A 21,623-nucleotide genomic window follows, 5' to 3' on the forward strand; every position below is an offset into this window, starting at 1 on the left:
GGGCTGACCCAGCCTGGACCAAAGCCCTGTTTTCTACTAGTGTTAGATAGGTGGCTCAGTTCAGCTCCAGGTTTGGTGTACTGGGAATCGTCATTGGTACGCATGCGTCCAAACGATAAACAGTTTGAACCGCTTATCGTCTGCCAAATCGTTTGTCGACAACGATTGTATCGAATGTTACACGCAAGAGTGAGAGTACATCGCATTGGAGTAAAAGAAATGCTCAGTTTTTCCGTTCCAACATACTGCCAACTACGCAGGACCAAGAGAGAACATAACAACATGATCTTAATGCAATCATACTGGATAGTAGTACCAGGGACGGGAAACGGTGGGGACTGAGAGTGATTTAGTAGAAAGGAAAGAAAAAAAAAAACTAGTGCCTCGGCGATATCTGAGAGCAGGAGGAGGAAATTTAAAAATCGGAGAATCATGCCCTATCAATGTCGATATCCTGAGCAGATCTTCGGTTGTTCGTCCTTGAGTTGTCGAAAGGCGTCTCATGCCCTATCAATGTATCCGAATTCCGAAGAACGGCCGGGGCTCAGGAGCGGAGTCCGTGCATGCCGGAGCCGCCGCCCATCGTTGTCGTAGTGTATCGCCCCGCTGAACTCCAGCGGCTGGCACCTCTGGCCGAGCAGTATCGTTCGCCGCCACAGGCACGGCTCGTCGACGTCGTCGTCGTCCACCGTGCGGCCGTCCTGACCATGCTCCGTGAATCTTTTGCTCGACGGCGCCTTGAGCTTCCTCGTCGTCTTCGGCTTCACGAAAGGGCTGAGGGCGTCGCCGCCGCCGCCGCCGCCGCAGGAGAAGAAGGGTGGGCGGGGATTGACCGAAGAGGACGTGATCCTCTTGTTCCGGCGGCGGAGCCTCAGCCGGCTAGCGATGGAGGAGAGGAGGATGGCCATGGCAGCGAACATGGTGTGATGACGATCCTTTGATTTGCTACTAGGCGGGGTGGGTTTACGAAGGATATTAATATGGGAGCTAGGGTCTGGAAGATCAGCGGACCGTTTGACACCTCGGGATCAGATGAATAAATTCAGGAACAGTATTTCGAAATGGAGTCTATTGCGCAGAAGAGGTTGAAAGCTTAACGGAATCCCTCGCCTGTGCGGCTGCGCCGTTCGGCTGGCTCGTCTGCCTCGTGCGCGGTGTGAGTGACCAGAGTGGTTTACACTCCAGGCTGACTGCAGCATGGCAACGTGGCCGTCTCGTGCACTTTTATTTACGTATGATTTTCCTCACTAATCTTGTTTTTTCTTTTCTTGCCTGAATCACTAATCTTGTTTGAAATACAGCGTAATGCAGGGTCTTATTTGTCAAGACAAACGTGCGTTTGTCCTCCAGTGGGCAGTGGAACTGTTGAGAAGAGTCAAGAAAGCCACGGAGGAAGCACTTGCCTTCCACGGCACTACCACCACCAGTACACGCGCCAGCTTCTCGGTTCTCGCCTAGGAGCAACAACAATGGCCATCACTTCTCTGCAGCTGCCCTCTCAGATCCACGGCCTTACTCCTGCTAGAAATGGGCGCACCCGCACAAGGTCACGGGCTACTCTGCTTAGCTGCAAACACAACCAGGTACGCACTGAATTTAAGGAATCATTTTTGCGGCTCATCAGAATTATTCTACCACATGAACACATCGAATCTATAGTAAGCCGGGGCAAGTTCTGAATGATTCGATGTGTTAGCAGTAGCCAGTTGATAGATCCGATGTGTCTCTTTTGTATGCCTCGCTTGATTGGCTGCCGCTTACAGTAATTTTAGAGATACAAGTTTCGTAACCAGAAAAGCACACTTCTCTCTGCAAATATCAGATCAGGGATATGAGCAGAGTAGCGTGCCGTCGAGTGAGCAAAGGGAGGGAACATCCTACAATTTTCTCTACTGATTCCTGTGTTTTTGTTTTGACAGGTTGAATGAGTAGCTTGGTAAGAGTTTGTAAATCCTGTACGTACTTTCCGTATTGGTCCTCCAGCAGATCCCCAGCCAACATCCTAGATCTTCACTCATACAATGTCCAGTAGAGAAACTTCTAGGATGTTCCATGGCACTCCTTATATAAGTTAATGAAAATTACAACATTTATAGACTATGATTATATTGTTAATGTCATGGTACTCCCCAACATTTGGGGACAGTACGCCATGACACTTAGTTGAAGTACTACTGGTTATCTTACCTAGATTTTTTGACTAAATGTATGGTGCGTATTCATTTGAGGGTAGTGTGAACGAACTCTTCAGTCTTTAAGTTTTCATGCATATACTCGTTGCTGTGTGCAAACTGATGCAGAGACAGTTCTGTCCACTTTTTAGAAGATATACACGTATAGAGCATCAAAACTTCGATTCTAGTCCTGCTTTATCTCTACGTAAATTGTTAAGATGTGTATCCTGTCATCTAATCACACTTGGACTGAAGCCAATTTTCTCTTGTAGACAGAGTTATCATGTCAAGGTTGTCACTTTCGTGCGTGATTTAATTATTACTAACCTCTGTCGAGGCTTGAACTGCCCCTGTTACTTATCAGTTTAGCACTTGTTTCTGCAGTCAACCATTGTCCAAGTAGCCAGCAGGACATCCCGCAGAGGTACCCTGGCATACATTTCGTCTGCCTTCTTTGCAATGTTCCTGGTGGCTGAACATGCTGAAGCTAGAACCTCCAGACAAGAGAACAAGAGGAAAGTAATGGAGAAGTTGGAGAAGGTCCGGGAGGAGGCCCTGAGCTCAAAGGAGAAGAAAGAGGACACGAGCAAGGAGTCTGTGGCGAACTTGTTGATCCCTCCTACTTTGGTCGATGCTTACATCTGAAAGGCATCGTTTCGTTGTAAATCTTATGTTTATGCTAAGTGCTATACTTAACACTATTCTGAATGTACTAATAACAATTGGAACCAAGCAACCTTGCAAAAGAACTTTCCTGTTCCTCGCTGCATTGTTTTTCATGACTATGTTGTACTTTTTTTTTGGAAAATTCTGATTTATTCATCTTCGATAATGGCAGTATAATGAACATCACAAATAATAAAAAGTACATTCATATCCTTAAACCACATAGCGAGGACTACAAACACTAAAGCGAGTTGAGAGCATGCCGCCGCTGTAGCCTCTTCCTCACCCGAGCCAGGCAAAACTTGTTGTAATATATAGTTGGGAAGTCGTCGTGCTCAGGCCCCATAGAATTAGCACACAGAACAACAATAATCACCAATGAAGAACAACAACAATCACCAATGAAGAGTAGCTTAGATTGAAAAGTAGCGTAGATCAAAATGATTAAACCTGAAGACACACGAATATAGGCGAACGACGACTAGATCCGAGCAAATTCATCAAAGACAGATCTATCGAGACACACCTTCACACGCCCATTGACGATGCTAAACGCGCCAACAAGGTGGGGGTTAGGCGGGAAGAACCTTATTCCATCTTCAGGAAGCCGTTGACGTCTCACCTTTTCGAGCAGGACACAAACTCTAACAAAACTCGAAGAAACATCTAAAAATAAAGCCCTTCTACTGGCAAGGGTTAACATCCACTGCGTCCCCATGGCCCTAAGGCCACCAAAGACGAGGCGGACCGGCGGCGGCGCTGATGGGAGACAAAGAAACTCTAATCTTTCTTTGAAGAGGAACCTTTTCTAAGGTATTACTACAATGATTATCTTTGTGACGTATTGTACTCCCTTGATACATACAAGAACAAAAGCTGATAGACATGGAGTTGATCTAGTTTCTATTTTATACGAGATAAAAACTTTTGGTGAGAATACTTGGTGATTCTTTTATTTGAGAGAAGAAAGCATATTTGAGTGTTTTTTTTGAATCGGGAGGTTTTTCTTCTAGTATAGGAGTGAGATTTGAATCTCCATCTATAAAACCGAAATCACTAGTTAGAGGGTACCCCACGAAGGTCACTTCGCATGGCGGCCCAGCGCGGCAAGTGTCGCAACTTCGTGCGTCGAGAGGATTTCCCGTTGCGCTCTGTTGTTGACATGTGGTATAATGAGAGATGACCGTGCATGTTTCTTGTTTCCGGTATCCAGCTTCCGGTTTCAGGATTTCTATTTTCACTTTAGTCCTTAAGCCTTTAGATTTCTTAACCTACCTTCTGTATTCCGCCATCCGTGTTTCTTCCTCACCCTCGCACCGCCGCCGCACTTGTTTCCTCCACCTTTGCTATTGCCTCTCGCGCCGTCGCCTCCTATTGTTTTTCCTCCACCCCCGGTCCTTTGACGGCCGTCGCCTCCTCTCTTGCTCTGCCTCGATCGTCTTCTCTGTTGAATTCCTAATTTTATGTGGGTTGTGGTTAGTTTGTTACTTCCATTGCTCTCACTTTTTCAATTTCTTTTTTCCATTATATTTCTGTGATAAGGAGTTTATGGGGTAAAAATTGGTGGTGCTTTCAATTCTATGAAATGATAGCTTTCAACTTGATGAAAACATGTTTATTGATTCAGTTATTAGTAATTTATCTCTTTTTTTTCTTCTGTTTTTGTAGCCATGGCTTGCCCTTCTTCCCACAGGCAAATGGCTCTTGCCCCCGGCCAGTTCACTATGGTCCTAGATGGGTGGCGCTCGAGGTGTGAGATAAGTTCAACAATTTCTTGAGTTGATATTTTTGTAATAAGTGTGGTGATGTATAGTTAGTTCTAGTTTCGTTATTATGCATAATTAGCTCTAGGTTTATTCTTATGCATGTTTGTTGTTCAATGTGACTTTGCATAATTGGATAAGTTTCACTGATAATTAGTTGATGACATTAATTGTAAAATTTTAGTTGTTTTTCATTTATTGGGTTTTGTTTGTTCTTCGTGTGTAATGCCAGGGCTCATCTTGCATAGTACATTGAGCAATGCAGGTCTTTAGCTACTCAGAGGAGAGGGGCAGGGATACTAAACCTGGCCTTCACACTTCTGAGGGTATACCATATGGTAAAATCAGTAGAAAATTTCATGGTCCTAACTGGGAGGAAGTAGTTGTTGATTACGGATTTCGTCCTCGTGATTCATTGATTGTTGGACTTGAGAATTTTGGGATGTTCCTTGATGTTGACATTTATGGTTGTGCAATATTGTTGCTCTCTTTACCTTGGGTTGGTAAGTTGTTGGTATTCTTTGTGTATTTTTATCGACAAACACCAGGTTTGTCTCATGTCTCATTTCCCCTCTTTTGTATCCTTTGTAGCTCTTGAGGAACTTAGTGAACCTGAAAGGAGCTTGTTGACACCTGCTTTCACACTTGCGGGGTCAATCTTAACTATCACTAGTTATTCTCCATGACACATGCTCTCTTTAGTGACAACTACATAGTGTATCATCCTTTTGTGCATAAGTCGAGTGTTGCTAATGTTAACCACCATCACATGGTCATTCTCTACAGTGAATTCCAACTCTCGTGGTTATTTTCCCGACAATACGTATGGGGATGTGCATAGAGGAGCACATTGATTACCAAAGATGCAAATGGGTGTATACACAAGAAATTATACATACTCATGCCCTCAACGATGGAGATAATACCCTACTTCATGTGTGTTGTTTTCTTCCTTGTGTATAGGATGAGTACAAATGATGTCACCTATTACCCTCCTTGGCTTATATTGAGTGTGACATGAAGAGCAGCAATAACTGTCAGTACAATAAATATGGTTAATGATACATTGATGGCTGAATATTACTACATACGATTACTACAAAAGGTAACGTCATTTTTTATTTCCAAGGTAACACCATTAGTTGATGAATCATAGTGGTCGTGGGAGATGCATCTTGTAACGTCCATCAGTTGACTTGTCGTTGGTCTGACTGATGCCTTGAGACTGAATGAGGATCATTGCTCCACTGCTGCCTGACTGGACAATCATGTCTGATTGATAGCACCACTTCCATTGGTTACGACTCTTCTTTATTGCAGCTAACTAGATCATAGCGTCTCTGAGCCTGGAAGCTGGGTCATGTGTCATTAGGGGCCTACTCCGTAAGGCTTCCCTTTGTTTGTCATGTAGTATTGTGACATACAATCTTCAAATATTTTATAGCTATAATTAGGATGAGCTACAAAAATTAAATTTACATCCACATTTTTTTGAGAGAACAATAGTAGTTTATTCCATTATGGTAGGGCTACAATCCCTCGGCAAGAGTTCCTCAATACATGGGGTTCCTCTTTCGAGCGTGGCTCGCTCAGAGCGACTATACCTTGCCAGACAATTTGCAACACTATTTTGAGACCTATGTAGTTTTTGTGGAATAAATACTCTACCAATCATTAGAGACTTAATCTCGGCTACTAAGTGACCATAATCCGAACGATCTAAACTAGAATCGGAAATAGAAGAAAGGGCAGTCTACTAATCAAACTGAACCATGACCGGTAGCTCCGTATGTTGACGAGCAAGCACCAAAACTGATCTTAATAGCATGGATCTCCGCCTCCGATGCGTCGTTACAATTGAACAGATAGAGGTACGTGACAAAGATGACCGATCCATCGTGTCTCTATAGAATCATCCTAGCTGTCGTCGTACCATCCTCCTCGCGAAATGACCCATCCACCAAGAGTGTCGCGGAGCTGCATGGAGTGTAGGCCACGGGAGCACCTGGGTCGGCGGGTGATGCTTCGAACGCTCTTCATTGTCCATCACTAACATATTTCCTTTTAGCATATCTTCTCTAGAGTATTTTTGAGCTAGCTATAACTAACAAGAAAATCCGCACATGCAGCCATAGGGTGGTCTCCTTTCCATGAGTGATATCAGATACCGGGTCCGTCAAACTCTCCATACCAACATAATGGCCATATCTCAGCAACTCAATAGCAGCAGCTGTTGGAAATATGCCCTAGAGGCAATAATAAAATGGTTATTATTATATTTCTTTGTTCATGATAATTGTCTATTGTTCATGCTATAATTGTGTTATCCGGAAATCGTAATACATGTGTGAATACATAGACCACAACACGTCCCTAGTGAGCCTCTAGTTGACTAGCTCGTTGATCAAAAGATAGTCATGGTTTCCTAACTATGGACATTGGATGTCATTAATAACGGGATCACATCATTAGGAGAATGATGTGATGGACAAGACCCAATACTAAGCTTAGCTCAAAGATCGTGCAGTTCGTTTGCTGTAGCTTTTCTGAATGTCAAGTATCATTTCCTTAGACCATGAGATTGTGCAACTCTCGGATACCGTAGGAGTGCCTTGGGTGTGCCAAATGTCACAACGTAACTAGGTGACTATAAAGGTACATTACAGGTATCTCTGAAAGTGTTTGTTGGATTGGCACGAATCGAGACTGGGATTTGTCACTCTGACGGAGAGGTATCTCTGGGCCCACTCAGTAATGCATCATCATAATGAGCTCAAAGTGATCAAGTGATTGATCACGGGATCATGCATTACGGTATGAGTAAAGTGACTTTCCGGTAACGAGACTGAACAAGGTATTGGGATACCGACGATCGAGTCTCGGGCAAGTAACGTACCGGTTGACAAAGGGAATTGTATACGGATTGATTGAATCCTCGATATCGTGGTTCATCCGATGAGATCATCGTGGAACATGTGGGAGCCAACATGGGTATCCAGATCCCGCTGTTGGTTATTGACCGGAGAGTCGTCTCGGTCATGTCTGCATGTCTCCCGAACCCGTAGGGTCTACACACTTAAGGTTCGGTGACGCTAGGTTGTTAGGAAGACGTGTATGTGATTACCGAATGTTGTTAGGAGTCCCGGATGAGATCCAGGACGTCACGAGGAGTTCCAGAATGGTCCGGAGGTAAAAATTTATATATGGGAAGTTGTCATATGGTCGCCGGAAAGTTTCGGGGGCATATCGGTATTGTACCGGGGCCACCGGAGGGGTTCCGGGGGTCCACCGGGAGGGTCCACCTCTTCCGGAGGGCCTTATGGGCTGTATGGAGAAGGGAACCAGCCCAAGTGGGCTGAGGTGCCACACCCCCCTAGGGCCCATGCGCCTAGGGTTGGGGGAAACCCTAAGGGGGGCGCCCCCTTGCTTGGGGGGCAAGCCCCCCTCCCCTTGGTCGTCCCCCCTCTAGATCTCATGTAGAGGGGGCCGGCCCCCTTCCCCTTTCCCCTATAAATAGAGGGGTGAGGGGAGGGCTGCACACAACATCCAAGGCGCAGCCCCTCTCCTCCTCCATAAGAGCTTGGCGAAGCCCTGCCGGAGTACTGCAGCTTCATCACCACCACGCCGTCGTGCTGCTGTTGGAGCCCTCTTCACTAACCTCTCCCTCCTCCTTGCTGGATCAAGGCGCGGGAGGCGTCCTCGCTCCGTACGTGTGTTGAACACGGAGGTGCCGTCCGTTCGGCACTAGGATCTTCGGTGATTTGGATCACGTCGAGTATGACTCCATCAATCCCGTTCTCTTGAACGCTTCCGCTCGTGATATACAAGGGTATGTAGATGCACTCCTCTCTCCATCGTTGCTATATGACTCCATAGATTGATCTTGGTGATGCGTAGAAAATTTTAAAATTCTGCTACGTTCCCCAACAGTGGTATCAGAGCTAGGTCTATGCGTAGTTACTATGCACGAGTAGAACACAAAGTAGTTGTGGGCGTCGATATTGTCAATTTGCTTGCCGTTACTAGTCTTATCTTGATTCGGCGGCATCGTGGGATGAAGCGGCCCGGACCAACCTTACACGTACGCTTACGTGAGACCGGTTCCACCGACTGACATGCACTAGTTGCATAAGGTGGTTGGCGCGTGTCTGTCTCTCCCACTTTAGTCGGATCGGATTCGATGAACAGGGTCCTTATGAAGGGTAAATAGAAATTGGCAATTCACATTGTGGTTTTGGCGTAGGTAAGAAATGTTCTTGCTAGAAACCTATAGCACGTAAAAACTTGCAACAACAATTAGAGAACGTCTAACTTGTTTTTGCAGCAAGTGTTTTGTGATGTGATATGGCCAAAGGTTGTGATGAATGATGAATGATATATGTGATGTATGAGATTGATCATGTTCTTGTAATAGGAATCACGACTTGCATGTCGATGAGTATGACAACCGGCAGGAGCCATAGGAGTTGTCTTAATTTATTTATGACCTGCGTATCAACATAAACGTCATGTAATTACTTTACTTTATTGCTAAACCGTTAGCCATAGTAGTAGAAGTAATAGTTGACGTGACAACTTCAAGAAGACACGATGATGGAGATCATGGTGTCATGCCGGTGACAACGATGATCATGGAGCCCCGAAGATGGAGATCAAAGGAGCAAATGATATTGGCCATATCATGTCACTATTTGATTGCATGTGATGTTTATCATGTTTTACATCTTATTTGCTTAGAACGGCGATAGCTTAAATAAGATGATCCCTCGTAATAATTTCAAGAAAGTGTTCCCCCTAACTGTGCACCGTTGCGAAGGTTCGTTGTTTTGAAGCACCATGTGATGATCGGGTGTGATAGATTCTAACATTCGAATACAACGGGTGTAAGCCAGATTTACACACGCAATACACTTAGGTTGACTTGACGAGCCTAGCATGTACAGACATGGCCTCGGAACACAGAAGACCGAAAGGTCGAGCATGAGTCGTATAGAAGATACGATCAACATGAAGATGTTCACCGATGTTGACTAGTCCGTCTCACGTGATGATCGGACACGGCCTAGTTAACTCGGATCATGTTATACTTAGATGACTAGAGGGATGTCTATCTGAGTGGGAGTTCATTGAATAATTTCATTAGATGAACTTAATTATCATGAACTTAGTCTAAAATCTTTACAATATGTCTTGTAGATCAAATGGCCCACGTTGTCCTCAACTTCAACGCGTTCCTAGAGAAAACCAAGCTGAAAGACGATGGCAGCAATTATACGGACTGGGTCTGGAACCTGAGGATCATCCTCATAGCTGCCAAGAAAGATTATGTCCTAGAAGCACCGCTAGGTGACGCACCCGTCCCACAGAACCAAGACGTTATGAACTCTTGGCAGACACGTGCTGATGATTACTTCCTCGTTCAGTGTGGCATGCTTTACAGCTTAGAACCAGGGCTCCAAAAGAGTTTTGAGAGACAGGGAGCATATGAGATGTTCGAAGAGCTGAAAATGGTTTTTCAAGCTCATGCCCGGGTCGAGAGATATGAAGTCTCTGACAAGTTCTTCAGCTGTAAGATGGAGGAAAATAGTTCTGTCAGTGAGCACATACTCAAAATGTCTGGGTTGCATAACCGCTTGACACAGCTGGGAGTTAATCTCCCGGATGACGCGGTCATTGACAGAATCCTTCAGTCGCTTCCACCGAGCTACAAGAGCTTTGTGATGAACTTCAATATGCAGGGGATGGAAAAAACCATTCCTGAAGTATTTTCAATGCTGAAATCAGCAGAGATAGAAGTCAAAAAGGAACATCAAGTGTTGATGGTGAATAAAACCACTAAGTTCAAGAAAGGCAAGGGTAAGAAGAACTTCAAGAAGGACGGTAAGGGAGTTGCCGCGCTCGGCAAGCAAGCTGCCGGGAAGAAGCCAAAGAATGGACCCAAGCCCGAGACTGAGTGTTTTTATTGCAAGGGAAGTGGTCACTGGAAGCGGAACTGCCCCAAATACTTAGCGGACAAGAAGGCCGGCATCACGAAAGGTATATGTGATATACATGTAATTGATGTGTACCTTACCAGTACTCGTAGTAGCTCCTGGGTATTTGATACCGGTGCGGTTGCTCAAATTTGTAACTCAAAGCAGGAGCTGCGGAATAAACAGAGACTGGCGAAGGACGAGGTGACGATGCGCGTTGGGAATGGTTCCAAGGTAGATGTGATCGCCGTCGGCACGCTACCTCTACATTTACCTACAGGATTAGTTTTAAACCTCAATAATTGTTATTTAGTGCCAGCTTTGAGCATGAACATTGTATCAGGATCTCGTTTAATACGAGATGGCTACTCATTTAAATCCGAGAATAATGGTTGTTCTATTTATATGAGAGATATGTTTTATGGTCATGCTCCGATGGTGAATGGTTTATTCTTAATGAATCTCGAGCGTAATGCTACACATATTCATAGTGTGAATACCAAAAGATGTAAGGTTGATAATGATAGTCCCACATACTTGTGGCACTGCCACCTTGGTCACATAGGTGTCAAACACATGAAGAAGCTCCATGCAGATGGACTTTTAGAGTCTCTTGATTACAAATCATTTGACACGTGCGAACCATGCTTCATGGGTAAGATGACCAAGACTCCGTTCTCAGGAACAATGGAGCGAGCAACCAACTTATTGGAAATCGTACATACTGATGTGTGCGGTCCAATGAGTGTTGAGGCTCGTGGTGGCTATCATTATGTTCTCACCCTCACTGATGACTTGAGTAGATATGGGTATGTCTACTTAATGAAACACAAGTCTGAGACCTTTGAAAAGTTCAAGGAATTTCAGAGTGAGGTTGAGAATCAACGTGACAGGAAAATCAAGTTCTTGCAATCAGATCGTGGGGGGGAATACTTGAGTCATGAATTTGGCACACACTTAAGAAAATGTGGAATAGTTTCACAACTAACGCCGCCTGGAACACCTCAGCGTAATGGTGTGTCCGAACGTCGTAATCGTACTCTATTAGATATGGTGCGATCTATGATGTCTCTTACCGATTTACCGCTATCATTTTGGGGCTATGCTTTAGAGACTGCCGCATTCACTTTAAATAGGGCTCCGTCGAAATCCGTTGAGACGACACCGTATGAATTATGGTTTGGGAAGAAACCTAAGCTGTCGTTTCTAAAAGTTTGGGGATGCGATGCTTATGTCAAGAAGCTTCAACCTGAAAAGCTCGAACCCAAGTCAGAAAAATGCATCTTCATAGGATACCCTAAAGAAACTGTTGGGTATACCTTCTACCTCAGATCCGAAGGCAAGATCTTTGTTGCCAAGAATGGGTCCTTTCTAGAGAAAGAGTTTCTCTCGAAAGAAATAAGTGGGAGGAAGGTAGAACTTGATGAAGTATTACCTCTTGAACCGGTAAGTGGCGCAACTCAAGAAAATGTTCCTGAGGTGCCTGCACCGACTGGAGAGGAAGTTGATAATGATCATGAAACTTCAGATCAAGTTGCTACTGAACTTCGTAGGTCCACAAGGACACGTTCCGCACCAGAGTGGTACGGCAACCCTGTCTTGGAAATCATGTTGTTAGACAACGGTGAACCTTCGAACTATGAAGAAGCGATGGCGGGCCCGGATTCCGACAAATGGCTGGAAGCCATGAAATCCGAGATAGGATCCATGTATGAAAACGAAGTATGGACTTTGACTGACTTGCCCGTTGACCGGCGAGCCATAGAAAATAAATGGATCTTTAAGAAGAAGACAGACGCGGATGGTAATGTGACCATCTATAAAGCTCGGCTTGTCGCTAAGGGTTATCGACAAGTTCAAGGGGTTGACTACGATGAGACTTTCTCACCCATAGCAAAGCTGAAGTCCGTCTGAATCATGTTAGCAATTGCCGCATTCTATGATTATGAGATATGGCAAATGGACGTCAAAACGGCATTCCTTAATGGTTTCCTTAAGGAAGAATTGTATATGATGCAGCCGGAAGGTTTTGTCGATTCTAAGTATGCTGACAAGGTGTGCAAGCTCCAACGCTCGATTTATGGGCTGGTGCAAGCATCTCGGAGTTGGAACATTCGCTTTGATGAGATGATTAAAGCGTTTGGGTTTATGCAGACTTATGGAGAAGCCTGCATTTACAAGAAAGTGAGTGGGAGCTCTGTAGCATTTCTCATATTGTATGTGGATGACATACTGTTGATGGGAAATGATATAGAATTCTTGGAAAGCATAAAGGCCTACTTGAACAAGTGTTTTTCAATGAAGGACCTTGGAGAAGCTGCTTATATATTAGGGATCAAGATCTATAGTGATAGATCGATACGCCTCATTGGTCTTTCACAGAGTACGTACCTTGACAAGATATTGAAGAAGTTCAAAATGGATCAGTCAAAGAAGGGGTTATTGCCTGTATTGCAAGGTACGAGATTGAGCACGGCTCAATGCCCGACCACGGCAGAAGATAGAGAAAAGATGAGTGTCGTCCCCTATGCCTCGGCCATAGGATCTATCATGTATGCTATGCTGTGTACCAGACCTGATATAAACCTTGCCGTAAGTTTGGTAGGAAGGTACCAAAGTAATCCCGGCATGGAACACTGGACAGCGGTCAAGAATATCCTGAAGTACCTGAAAAGGACTAAAGAAATGTTTCTCGTTTATGGAGGTGACGAAGAGCTCGTCGTAAAGGGTTACGTCGATGCTAGCTTTGACACAGATCTGGATGACTCTAAGTCACAAACCGGATACGTGTATATTTTGAATGGTGGGGCAGTAAGCTGGTGCAGTTGCAAGCAAAGCGTTATGGCGGGATCTACATGTGAAGCGGAGTACATGGCAGCCTCGGAGGCAGCACAAGAAGCAGTCTGGGTGAAGGAGTTCATTATCGACCTAGGAGTCATACCCAAAGCGTCGAGCCCGATGACTCTCTTCTGTGACAACACTGGAGCTATTGCCCTTGCCAAGGAGCCCAGGTTTCACAGGAAGACCAGGCATATCAAGAGTCGCTTCAACTCCATTCGTGAAAGTGTTCAAAATGGAGACATAGAGATTTGTAAAGTACATACGGACCTGAATGTAGCAGATCTGTTGACTAAACCTCTCCCTAGAGCAAAACATGATCAACACCAGAACTGCATGGGTGTTCGATTCATCACAATATAACTAGAATATTGACTCTAGTGCAAGTGGGAGACTGTTGGAAATATGCCCTAGAGGCAATAATAAAATGGTTATTATTATATTTCTTTGTTCATGATAATTGTCTATTGTTCATGCTATAATTGTGTTATCCGGAAATCGTAATACATGTGTGAAAAAGAATACATAGACCACAACACGTCCCTAGTGAGCCCCTAGTTGTCTAGCTCGTTGATCAAAAGATAGTCATGGTTTCCTGATATGGACATTGGATGTCATTGATAACGGGATCACATCATTAGGAGAATGATGTGATGGACAAGACCCAATCCTAAGCTTAGCTCAAAGATCGTGTAGTTCGTTTGCTGTAGCTTTTCTGAATGTCAAGTATCATTTCCTTAGACCATGAGATTGTGCAACTCCCGGATACCGTAGGAGTGCCTTGGGTGTGCCAAACGTCACAACGTAACTAGGTGACTATAAAGGTACATTACAGGTATCTCCGAAAATGTCTGTTGGGTTGGCACGAATCGAGACTGGGATTTGTCACTCCGTATGACGGAGAGGTATCTCTGGGCCCACTCGGTAATGCATCATCATAATGAGCTCAAAGTGATCAAGTGATTGATCACGGGATCATGCATTACGGTACGAGTAAAGTGACTTGCCGGTAACGATACCGAACAAGGTATTGGGATACCGACGATCGAGTCTCGGGCAAGTAACGTACCGATTGACAAAGGGAATTGTATACGGATTGATTGAATCCTCGACATCGTGGTTCATCCAATGAGATCATCGTGGAACATGTGGGAGCCAACATGGGTATCCAGATCCCGCTATTGGTTATTGACCGGAGAGTCGTCTCGGTCATGTCTGCATGTCTCCCGAACCCGTAGGGTCTATACACTTAAGGTTCGGTGACGCTAGGGTTGTTAGGAAGACTTGTATGTGATTACCGAATGTTGTTCGGAGTCCCGGATGAGATCACGGACGTCACGAGGAGTTCCGGAATGGTCCGGAGGTAAAGATTTATATATGGGAAGTTGTCATATGGTCGCCGGAAAGTTTCGGGGGCATATCGGTATTGTACCGGGGCCACCGAAGGGGTTCCGGGGGTCCACCGGGAGGGTCCACCTCTTCCGGAGGGCCTTATGGGCTATATGAAGAAGGGAACCAGCCCAAGTGGGTTGGGGCGCCACACCCCCCTAGGGCCCATGCGCCTAGGGTTGGAGGAAACCCTAAGGGGGGGCGCCCCCTTGCTTGGGGGGCAAGCCTCCCTCCCCTTGGCCGCCGCCCCCCCTCTAGATCTCATCTAGAGGGGGTCGGCCCCCTTCCCCTTTCCCCTATAAATAGAGGGATGAGGGGAGGGCTGCACACAACATCCAAGGCGCAGCCCCTCCCCTCCCCAACACCTCTCCTCCTCCATAAGAGCTTGGCGAAGCCTTGTCGGAGTACTGCAGCTTCATCACCACCACGCCGTCGTGCTGCTATTGGAGCCCTCTTCACCAACCTCTCCCTTAGGGGCGGAGCCAGGATTTTGGTATAGGGGGGGGCCAAGTCAAGTTCATATATTTTTTTTCTTGACTGAAAAAAAACTATCATCATACTATAATAATGCGCCAGACTATAAAATATTGTACGAGTTTAAATTTTGCTCTACAATTGCCAATAAGATGAGAAAATTTAATAATTTCATTGGAAGAGAAATTACCTACTAATTTTTTCAATGTATACCATGGAACACCGAAGTAAGTCATATCCCATTTGGCGGCGCTTAAATGATAAATTACTGTTTAGAGTGTTTCGGGGCACTTTTCGGCAGATATGGTTCCTCGGATATATAAAAATGCCGACCTTCATCTTCCTTGTCCAGTGGCAGCTCTCAAATTTGACAATGTTTACCAAGGTCTTTATGATAAGCCAATTTTATTCTTGTTCTGCAACATTTACTATGTCCAACATATCAGCGTCATTAAAAATTTCACTAGGTTGAGAACTTGAAGCAACCAGCCTAAAGAATGAATTAATCTTAACGGTGTATGACAGCGCTTTTCTCTTCATATCTGCTGAATTGCAATTTCACAATTAGCTATATTGTAGTTTGACATAGGAAAAAATTGCATCCCAAATAATAACTCATACAAGGTAATTTGCATCAGACCACGATAATTTCTAGTACACATATAATATAGGAACTGTTCATAGAATCATAGCATCGCTAATCACACAACCAAAACAAGTAGATAACAAAAATCTGATGATACATGATGAGAATTGAGATTAGTTGATTGTGTGATGTACTGATGTGTGTTAAATCTTGGGTCCTCGGCTAGTTCCTGTTGGTTGCAGCCGGAAGATTTAACAAGTGAAGAAGGCAGTGTCGCGCCGTCGCCGTACGAATAGGATCGAGATCACAGCAGGGCAGGGAGAGCAGAGGCCGGGCAGCCGAAGGCACGGAACGGCGGCGACTAATTTCTGGGTACTAATACACGTACAGGCTTTTTTTGGGAGCGAAATCCACGTACAGGCTAATCATCACAGGAGAACGCAGCGCCCTACCTGGCCGCTAGTGGGGTTTACATGGGCCTTTTTCTAGAATCAACGTTGAGATAGGGGGGCCAAGTATGTATATACGTGGGAAATACGTGCCTTTGTATCGCTAATCACCACAGCATCGCTCGATCATTAGGGGGGGCCAGGCCCCTGCTCGCCCCCCCTTGTCTCCGCCACTGCTCTCCCTCCTCCTTGCTGGATCAAGGCGCGGGAGACGTCCTCGCTCCGTACGTGTGTTGAACGCGGAGGTGTCGTCCGTTCGGCATTAGGATCTTCGGTGATTTGGATCATGTTGAGTACGACTCCATCAACCCCGTTCTCTTGAACGCTTCCGCTCGTGATCTACAAGGGTATGTAGATGCACTCCTCTCTCCCTCGTTGCTAGATGACTCCATGAATTGATTTTGGTGATGCATAGAAAATTTTAAAATTCTGCTACGTTCCCCTACAGTAGCAACAATCAATCTTTCCCAGATTCCACCACCCCCTCTTTGTGTGCCACATACTAGAACTTGGCCATGTCATCCCATAGCGTGGCCGCATGCATGCAACTAGTGCACGGTGTGACCCTTCCTCTTCCCTTCTGTGGATGGGACAAGTAGCCCGCGTGAGTATGCGATGCCATACTTTATTTTTTGCCGCTGGTAAATAGCTCCTGACTCCACCTTTCACGCCAAAATTTTCATCTTTTGCGGGACCTTCGCTTGCCATATAAACTTCCATTGCAGCCTTTCTCTCCCTCCGGATGTGCACTAATCACACCCTCTGCAAACTCATCATCATGTTGTAGTGTCGCTAGCCAGTACGCACTACGTACAATAGACAACCCCGACCGCTCTGGGTGCCAAGCCAAAAAACGTCCCGCTCTATGGTGAGGTTCTGATCTTAAGTATCTGTATAACATCCATAGGCCAGAAAAAATGTTCTCAAGTCATTCTTTCATCCAAGCACCATTCTCATCTATAAAATCAGGCACACGATTATATCTGCAGTTCCTCTTTTGTCTAATTGGCCGAAGAATCAGGAAAGCTTATGTGCAAGGTTGCGTAAGGCAAAAAACGCAGGTGTATTATTGCTGGACAAAAATTGGCTTACCAGCCCCCCTCCTCTCGCCCCCGCGTCGCCCCCGGGCGACACGGGGGAACCCTAGCGCCGCCGCCGTCAGATCCCCCTCGCCCCCTCCCTCGCTTCGCCGCCGCTGGAGGGGCCGTCGGCAAAGTCCGCGCGCGCCCCAGGGAAGGTGGCGCGCGGGGCATTTCCCCTCTCCGCGGCGTTGCGCGCGCATGTGCTGCCTGTGTTGCCTTGGGCGTGGGCGAGATGCAGGGCTGCGGGAGTGGCTTCAGCGCGGGGAGAGGCCGGATCCTAGCCGGGCTTGGCCGGATCTAGCTTCTCCGTCCCCGTTGGCCGCCCTCGATGGGGCTCGGTGGCTTCGTTCCGGCGGCCAGCGAGGGCTGGATCCCGGGGCGGCGGCCTCGGACGGCGGAGGATGTGTCGGCGGCTGTGGACTCGCAACGGGCGACGCAGCGGCCGCGGTGGTGGACAATCCGTGCACAAAACGCTAAATGGAGGCCATTGGAACAGATCTGGGTGAAGACCTGCTTGCGGCTGCAGCCGAGGCCGGCGATGGTGGCACTATTCGGCGTCGTTCCCTTGTTGAAGGCATCGCTGTTGAGAAGTTCCAGGCCACTATCTGCTACCTCCGGGGGAAACCCTAGATCAGTAGATTGGATGACGGCAGCATTATTGTGTCGTTTCCCTCTTGTGGCGTCATTCTTGGAGGTGTACATGGGCTCGAGGGACGAGTGGACGGAATAATTGGTGGAGCGGTGTTCCATCCTGCACATTTGTGGTGTTTCTCGGCGCCGTGGCGCAGTGGAGACTCGGCGCCCGATGTGTGGCGAGGGACTCGCGCGGGAGGGTGACGTTATCATGCGTCGTGGTGGCGTCGATGGCAGAGAGGCCGGACAAGTTGGTGCAGCAGTACAATACTAAAGATGGATTGGTGACAGGTGGCTGCGGCGGCCTCATACCCGGCAGGCGTCCTGATTGGGAGTGCGCCGGACTGGTAGGTGCCACATACCCAGCAGGCATCCTGGTTGGAACCTCAGGTCTTAAATGTTTAGGTTTGGCTGCGATATATGTTTGGTATTAGGCCCAAACTATCAGTGCCCCTTCATTATTTGGATAGGAGTAGCGATAGTTGTTGCTTAAATTGTGGCTTTAGTCTTACTGTTGTATGACTTTATAATGTCTTGTAAAAATAATTAATAAAATGGTTGTATGCATCCCCAAATGCAGAGGCCGGAGGTCCTCCTTCTTTTATAAAAAAAAACTTGTTGGACATAGTTTTTTTTCTGACAACGCATCTTGAGTATGGGGGATCGGGTATGGCCTAGAGTTGGTTTTACAGCCACATTATAGATATACAACTCCAAACTTACATGTCTACATGATTGAAGCACCAGAGTGTAACACAATCATTGTACGGTAATTTTCATCAGTTTATACTTGGATATCTAAGCTATGCACATATATCTTACTAGTAAAATTATTTTACTATGTAATGTATACATATAGAATGGCGTTTTGGATCTTGGAAAATTCAAAAAAAGAGTGTACAAGTAAACAAGGATATAAGGTGTATGCGTGTAAACTTTCAGAATAAAATACAATGCAGTGGCGACCTGTACAAAAAAAACAAATTTATGATATGAGAGAATGAATAGTATCACGTGTTAAAAAGCCATGGTTTTTTTGCACAACCCTTATCTCAACATATTTCATCCTAAAAATTTACACACTTGTGTATTATGCCCTCATGTATGTCAGTATTTTCTTTAGAATTTTTTAAATGTAAAAATATGAATTTTCATGAATTTTGCATTTTGCATTTAGATGCCTTCATGAAGCTCGGCCTTCAAAAGCAATTTCAGTTTCAAATGTCAATTATTAGTGCTTTTTCTGATGGTCTGACGGCATGTGCACTATACGTTTTTTTTCCATACGAGGACGTATCGGGTTTCACCATCATCTATCATCAGATAACGGCATGTGCGCTAGTGTCAATTCACAAACTGGAGCTATTTTTTTTTCACAAACTGGTGCTGAGGAGATCATGTTATTATACATAGAACATAGTCTGATGTGCAATTACGTGTCCCGTTGCTTGTGCATCTTTCTTTTGTTGAGAAAGTTCCAGAGAACTCTAAGAACAACTGAACACACGTGAGCGGAGTCCCGTGCAACGTGGAAGTGATCCAGCAAGCGGAGTCATCACCAACTTTTTGCAACCATGCTGCGAGCGCCACGCGTGCCGGCAGTCGCGCCAACCGTCCTCAACGCAACGACGTTATATATATGCCCGAGATGCGAGAGACCGACCACATCACAACGATTAGCAAGCGGACCATCAATTTCTAGCGCATCTATCCATCCATCAAATTGCGACGCAAACATTCTATCTGACAGCACTAGCAGAGGCTGGTTCAGCGACAACAATGGCGTTCGTGCCGATCTGCGTGCAGTGCGGGACGAGGAGCAACCCGTGCCGGTGCAAGGTGGTCGGCCCGACGCTGGGATTCGTGGCGCTCGTCGTGGCCGGAGTGGTGGAGTGGCCGCTGGGTGCTGCCGTGTACCTTTTCCGCCACCGCAAGGGCCGCCGCATCATGGGTCACCCGGCCAGGGTCGTGTACCCTCGCGTCACCGGCGCAATCCCCATCTAATCGACCGCAGCATCTTCGTCTTCGGTGGTGATCTGTCACGAGGTACCGCCGTTGGCTTGTCAAGCTGTGTCATGTAATCTGGGAGATTCGTCTCTCCGACTTTCAGCATGTGTTTAATAAAGCGAGGTTTTTGTTGTTGTAGTATTTGCAAGGCTTCGCCGTGGTTGTACCAAATATTTGTTCGTCGATGTAAAGTAGAGTAGCCTTTTTGGTTACCCCGAGTGCTGTGTAATAGCATCGATCAACTTTGACTCCTCTTTTCGGAAAATGCTCTTTATGTAGTGCTCCCTCCGATCTTCTCTTTTTCGAAAAATGCTCCTTATGTAATGTTTCCTCCTATACCAAATAAAATAAGTGTCATGGTTTTTTTATTAATCAACTTAAAATGTCTGTACAATCATTCATTACAAACTTTGTCACCCATGACGAAATAGAATGAAAAGGAAAATTATCATATCTATTATCAAAACTAAACTTTGCAACCTGGTGGCCTCTAAATTTGCCCTCATGTTGATCTTTGAAATATGTAAATTCACCGGCATCTTTGAGACATTTACCACCGCCTTCTTTAAATCAACAAGGGAGGACCTGTCCATACAATCTCTTCCAAGAACAGAGGCAGCAAAGGAGCGATCAGTTTCCTCCAAAATGATGGGCATGTCTAGTGTTGTACTAATATACAGGCCGATAGGAACGCTCTAAATTCCGCTTCCTCGACGCTATAGCAAACTCTAATACAATCTCAGAAAGAAAGAATAATCTGTCCACAATGGTTTCTTACAAACTCTAATACAATCCTAGAAAGAAAGAATAATTTGTCCACAATGGTTTCTCACAACCACCCACTCTTACGTTGATATTAATATTGTAGACCTTTAATATTGTACTCCCTCATTTCTGGTTTATAGGGCTTATCTCAAAATTTTACCTTTTTTATTTTACAAAGCTCAATTTGGTTGTTTATCATCACATGTTCAGACTTTAAAGTGCATTAAATCATTGCATTGCATTAAATCATTGCATGCAAGTATTAAGAGAAAACTAACTAATGCATGCACTGTATGCATGCATTGCATTGCAATTAATGTATTCGTAAACATAATTTTTTGAAGAAAATAAAAACATTAATTGGGTGTTTTTGCAAACTACAAAAAATATTTCACCACTCATCATTTATCTTGATTGATGAGATTTTTAAATTAAGCCTTATAAATCAGAAAGGAGGGGGTAGACCTCTGAGATGGGGGGCTGCCAATGAATAACCTTTCTCTCAATATTAGTGCTTTGCTGAGATTCAATATTAGTGCTATATTAATATTGTAGACCTCTGAGATGAGGGCTGCTAACGAATAACTTTCCTCTCAATATTAGTGCTTTGCTGAGATTCAATATTAGTGCTTTGCTGAGATGGGGGGCTGCCAATGAATAACCTTCCTCTCAATATTAATGCTTTGCTGAAATTTCAGCTCCACTTGCTTATCTTTACTGTCTTCCCTTGCAATTTAGCATGATAAGACGAGAAAGATGCCCAATAATTTTCTACGAAGCTCACTGAGGCTGAGATGGATTATGTTCCCTTACTAAAGATCAAAT

At 45.3% G+C, this 21,623-nt stretch overlaps 3 protein-coding genes across 3 annotated transcripts; 2 read left to right on the plus strand and 1 right to left on the minus strand.

The window, feature by feature from the left end:
* Positions 1 to 270: 270 nt before the first annotated feature.
* Positions 271 to 1,162, minus strand: LOC125544237. Its single transcript, XM_048707853.1, has one exon. The coding sequence runs from the start codon at positions 918 to 920 to the stop codon at positions 501 to 503; it is 420 nt and encodes a 139-aa protein (XP_048563810.1). The 5' UTR covers positions 921 to 1,162; the 3' UTR covers positions 271 to 500.
* Positions 1,163 to 1,386: 224 nt separating this feature from the next.
* On the plus strand, positions 1,387 to 2,943 carry LOC125544238. Its single transcript, XM_048707854.1, has 2 exons — positions 1,387 to 1,583; positions 2,559 to 2,943. The coding sequence occupies exons 1-2, from the start codon at positions 1,470 to 1,472 to the stop codon at positions 2,817 to 2,819; spliced, it is 375 nt and encodes a 124-aa protein (XP_048563811.1). The 5' UTR covers positions 1,387 to 1,469; the 3' UTR covers positions 2,820 to 2,943.
* A 16,749-nt stretch (positions 2,944 to 19,692) lies between these two features.
* On the plus strand, positions 19,693 to 20,409 carry LOC125548444. The gene has a single exon (XM_048712034.1). It carries the CDS (start codon positions 19,806 to 19,808, stop codon positions 20,028 to 20,030), a length of 225 nt encoding a protein of 74 aa, XP_048567991.1. The 5' UTR covers positions 19,693 to 19,805; the 3' UTR covers positions 20,031 to 20,409.
* The last annotated feature ends 1,214 nt before the right edge of the window (positions 20,410 to 21,623 follow it).

Source organism: Triticum urartu, chromosome 3 (assembly GCF_003073215.2).
Source record: "Triticum urartu cultivar G1812 chromosome 3, Tu2.1, whole genome shotgun sequence".
Lineage (NCBI taxonomy): Eukaryota > Viridiplantae > Streptophyta > Magnoliopsida > Poales > Poaceae > Triticum > Triticum urartu.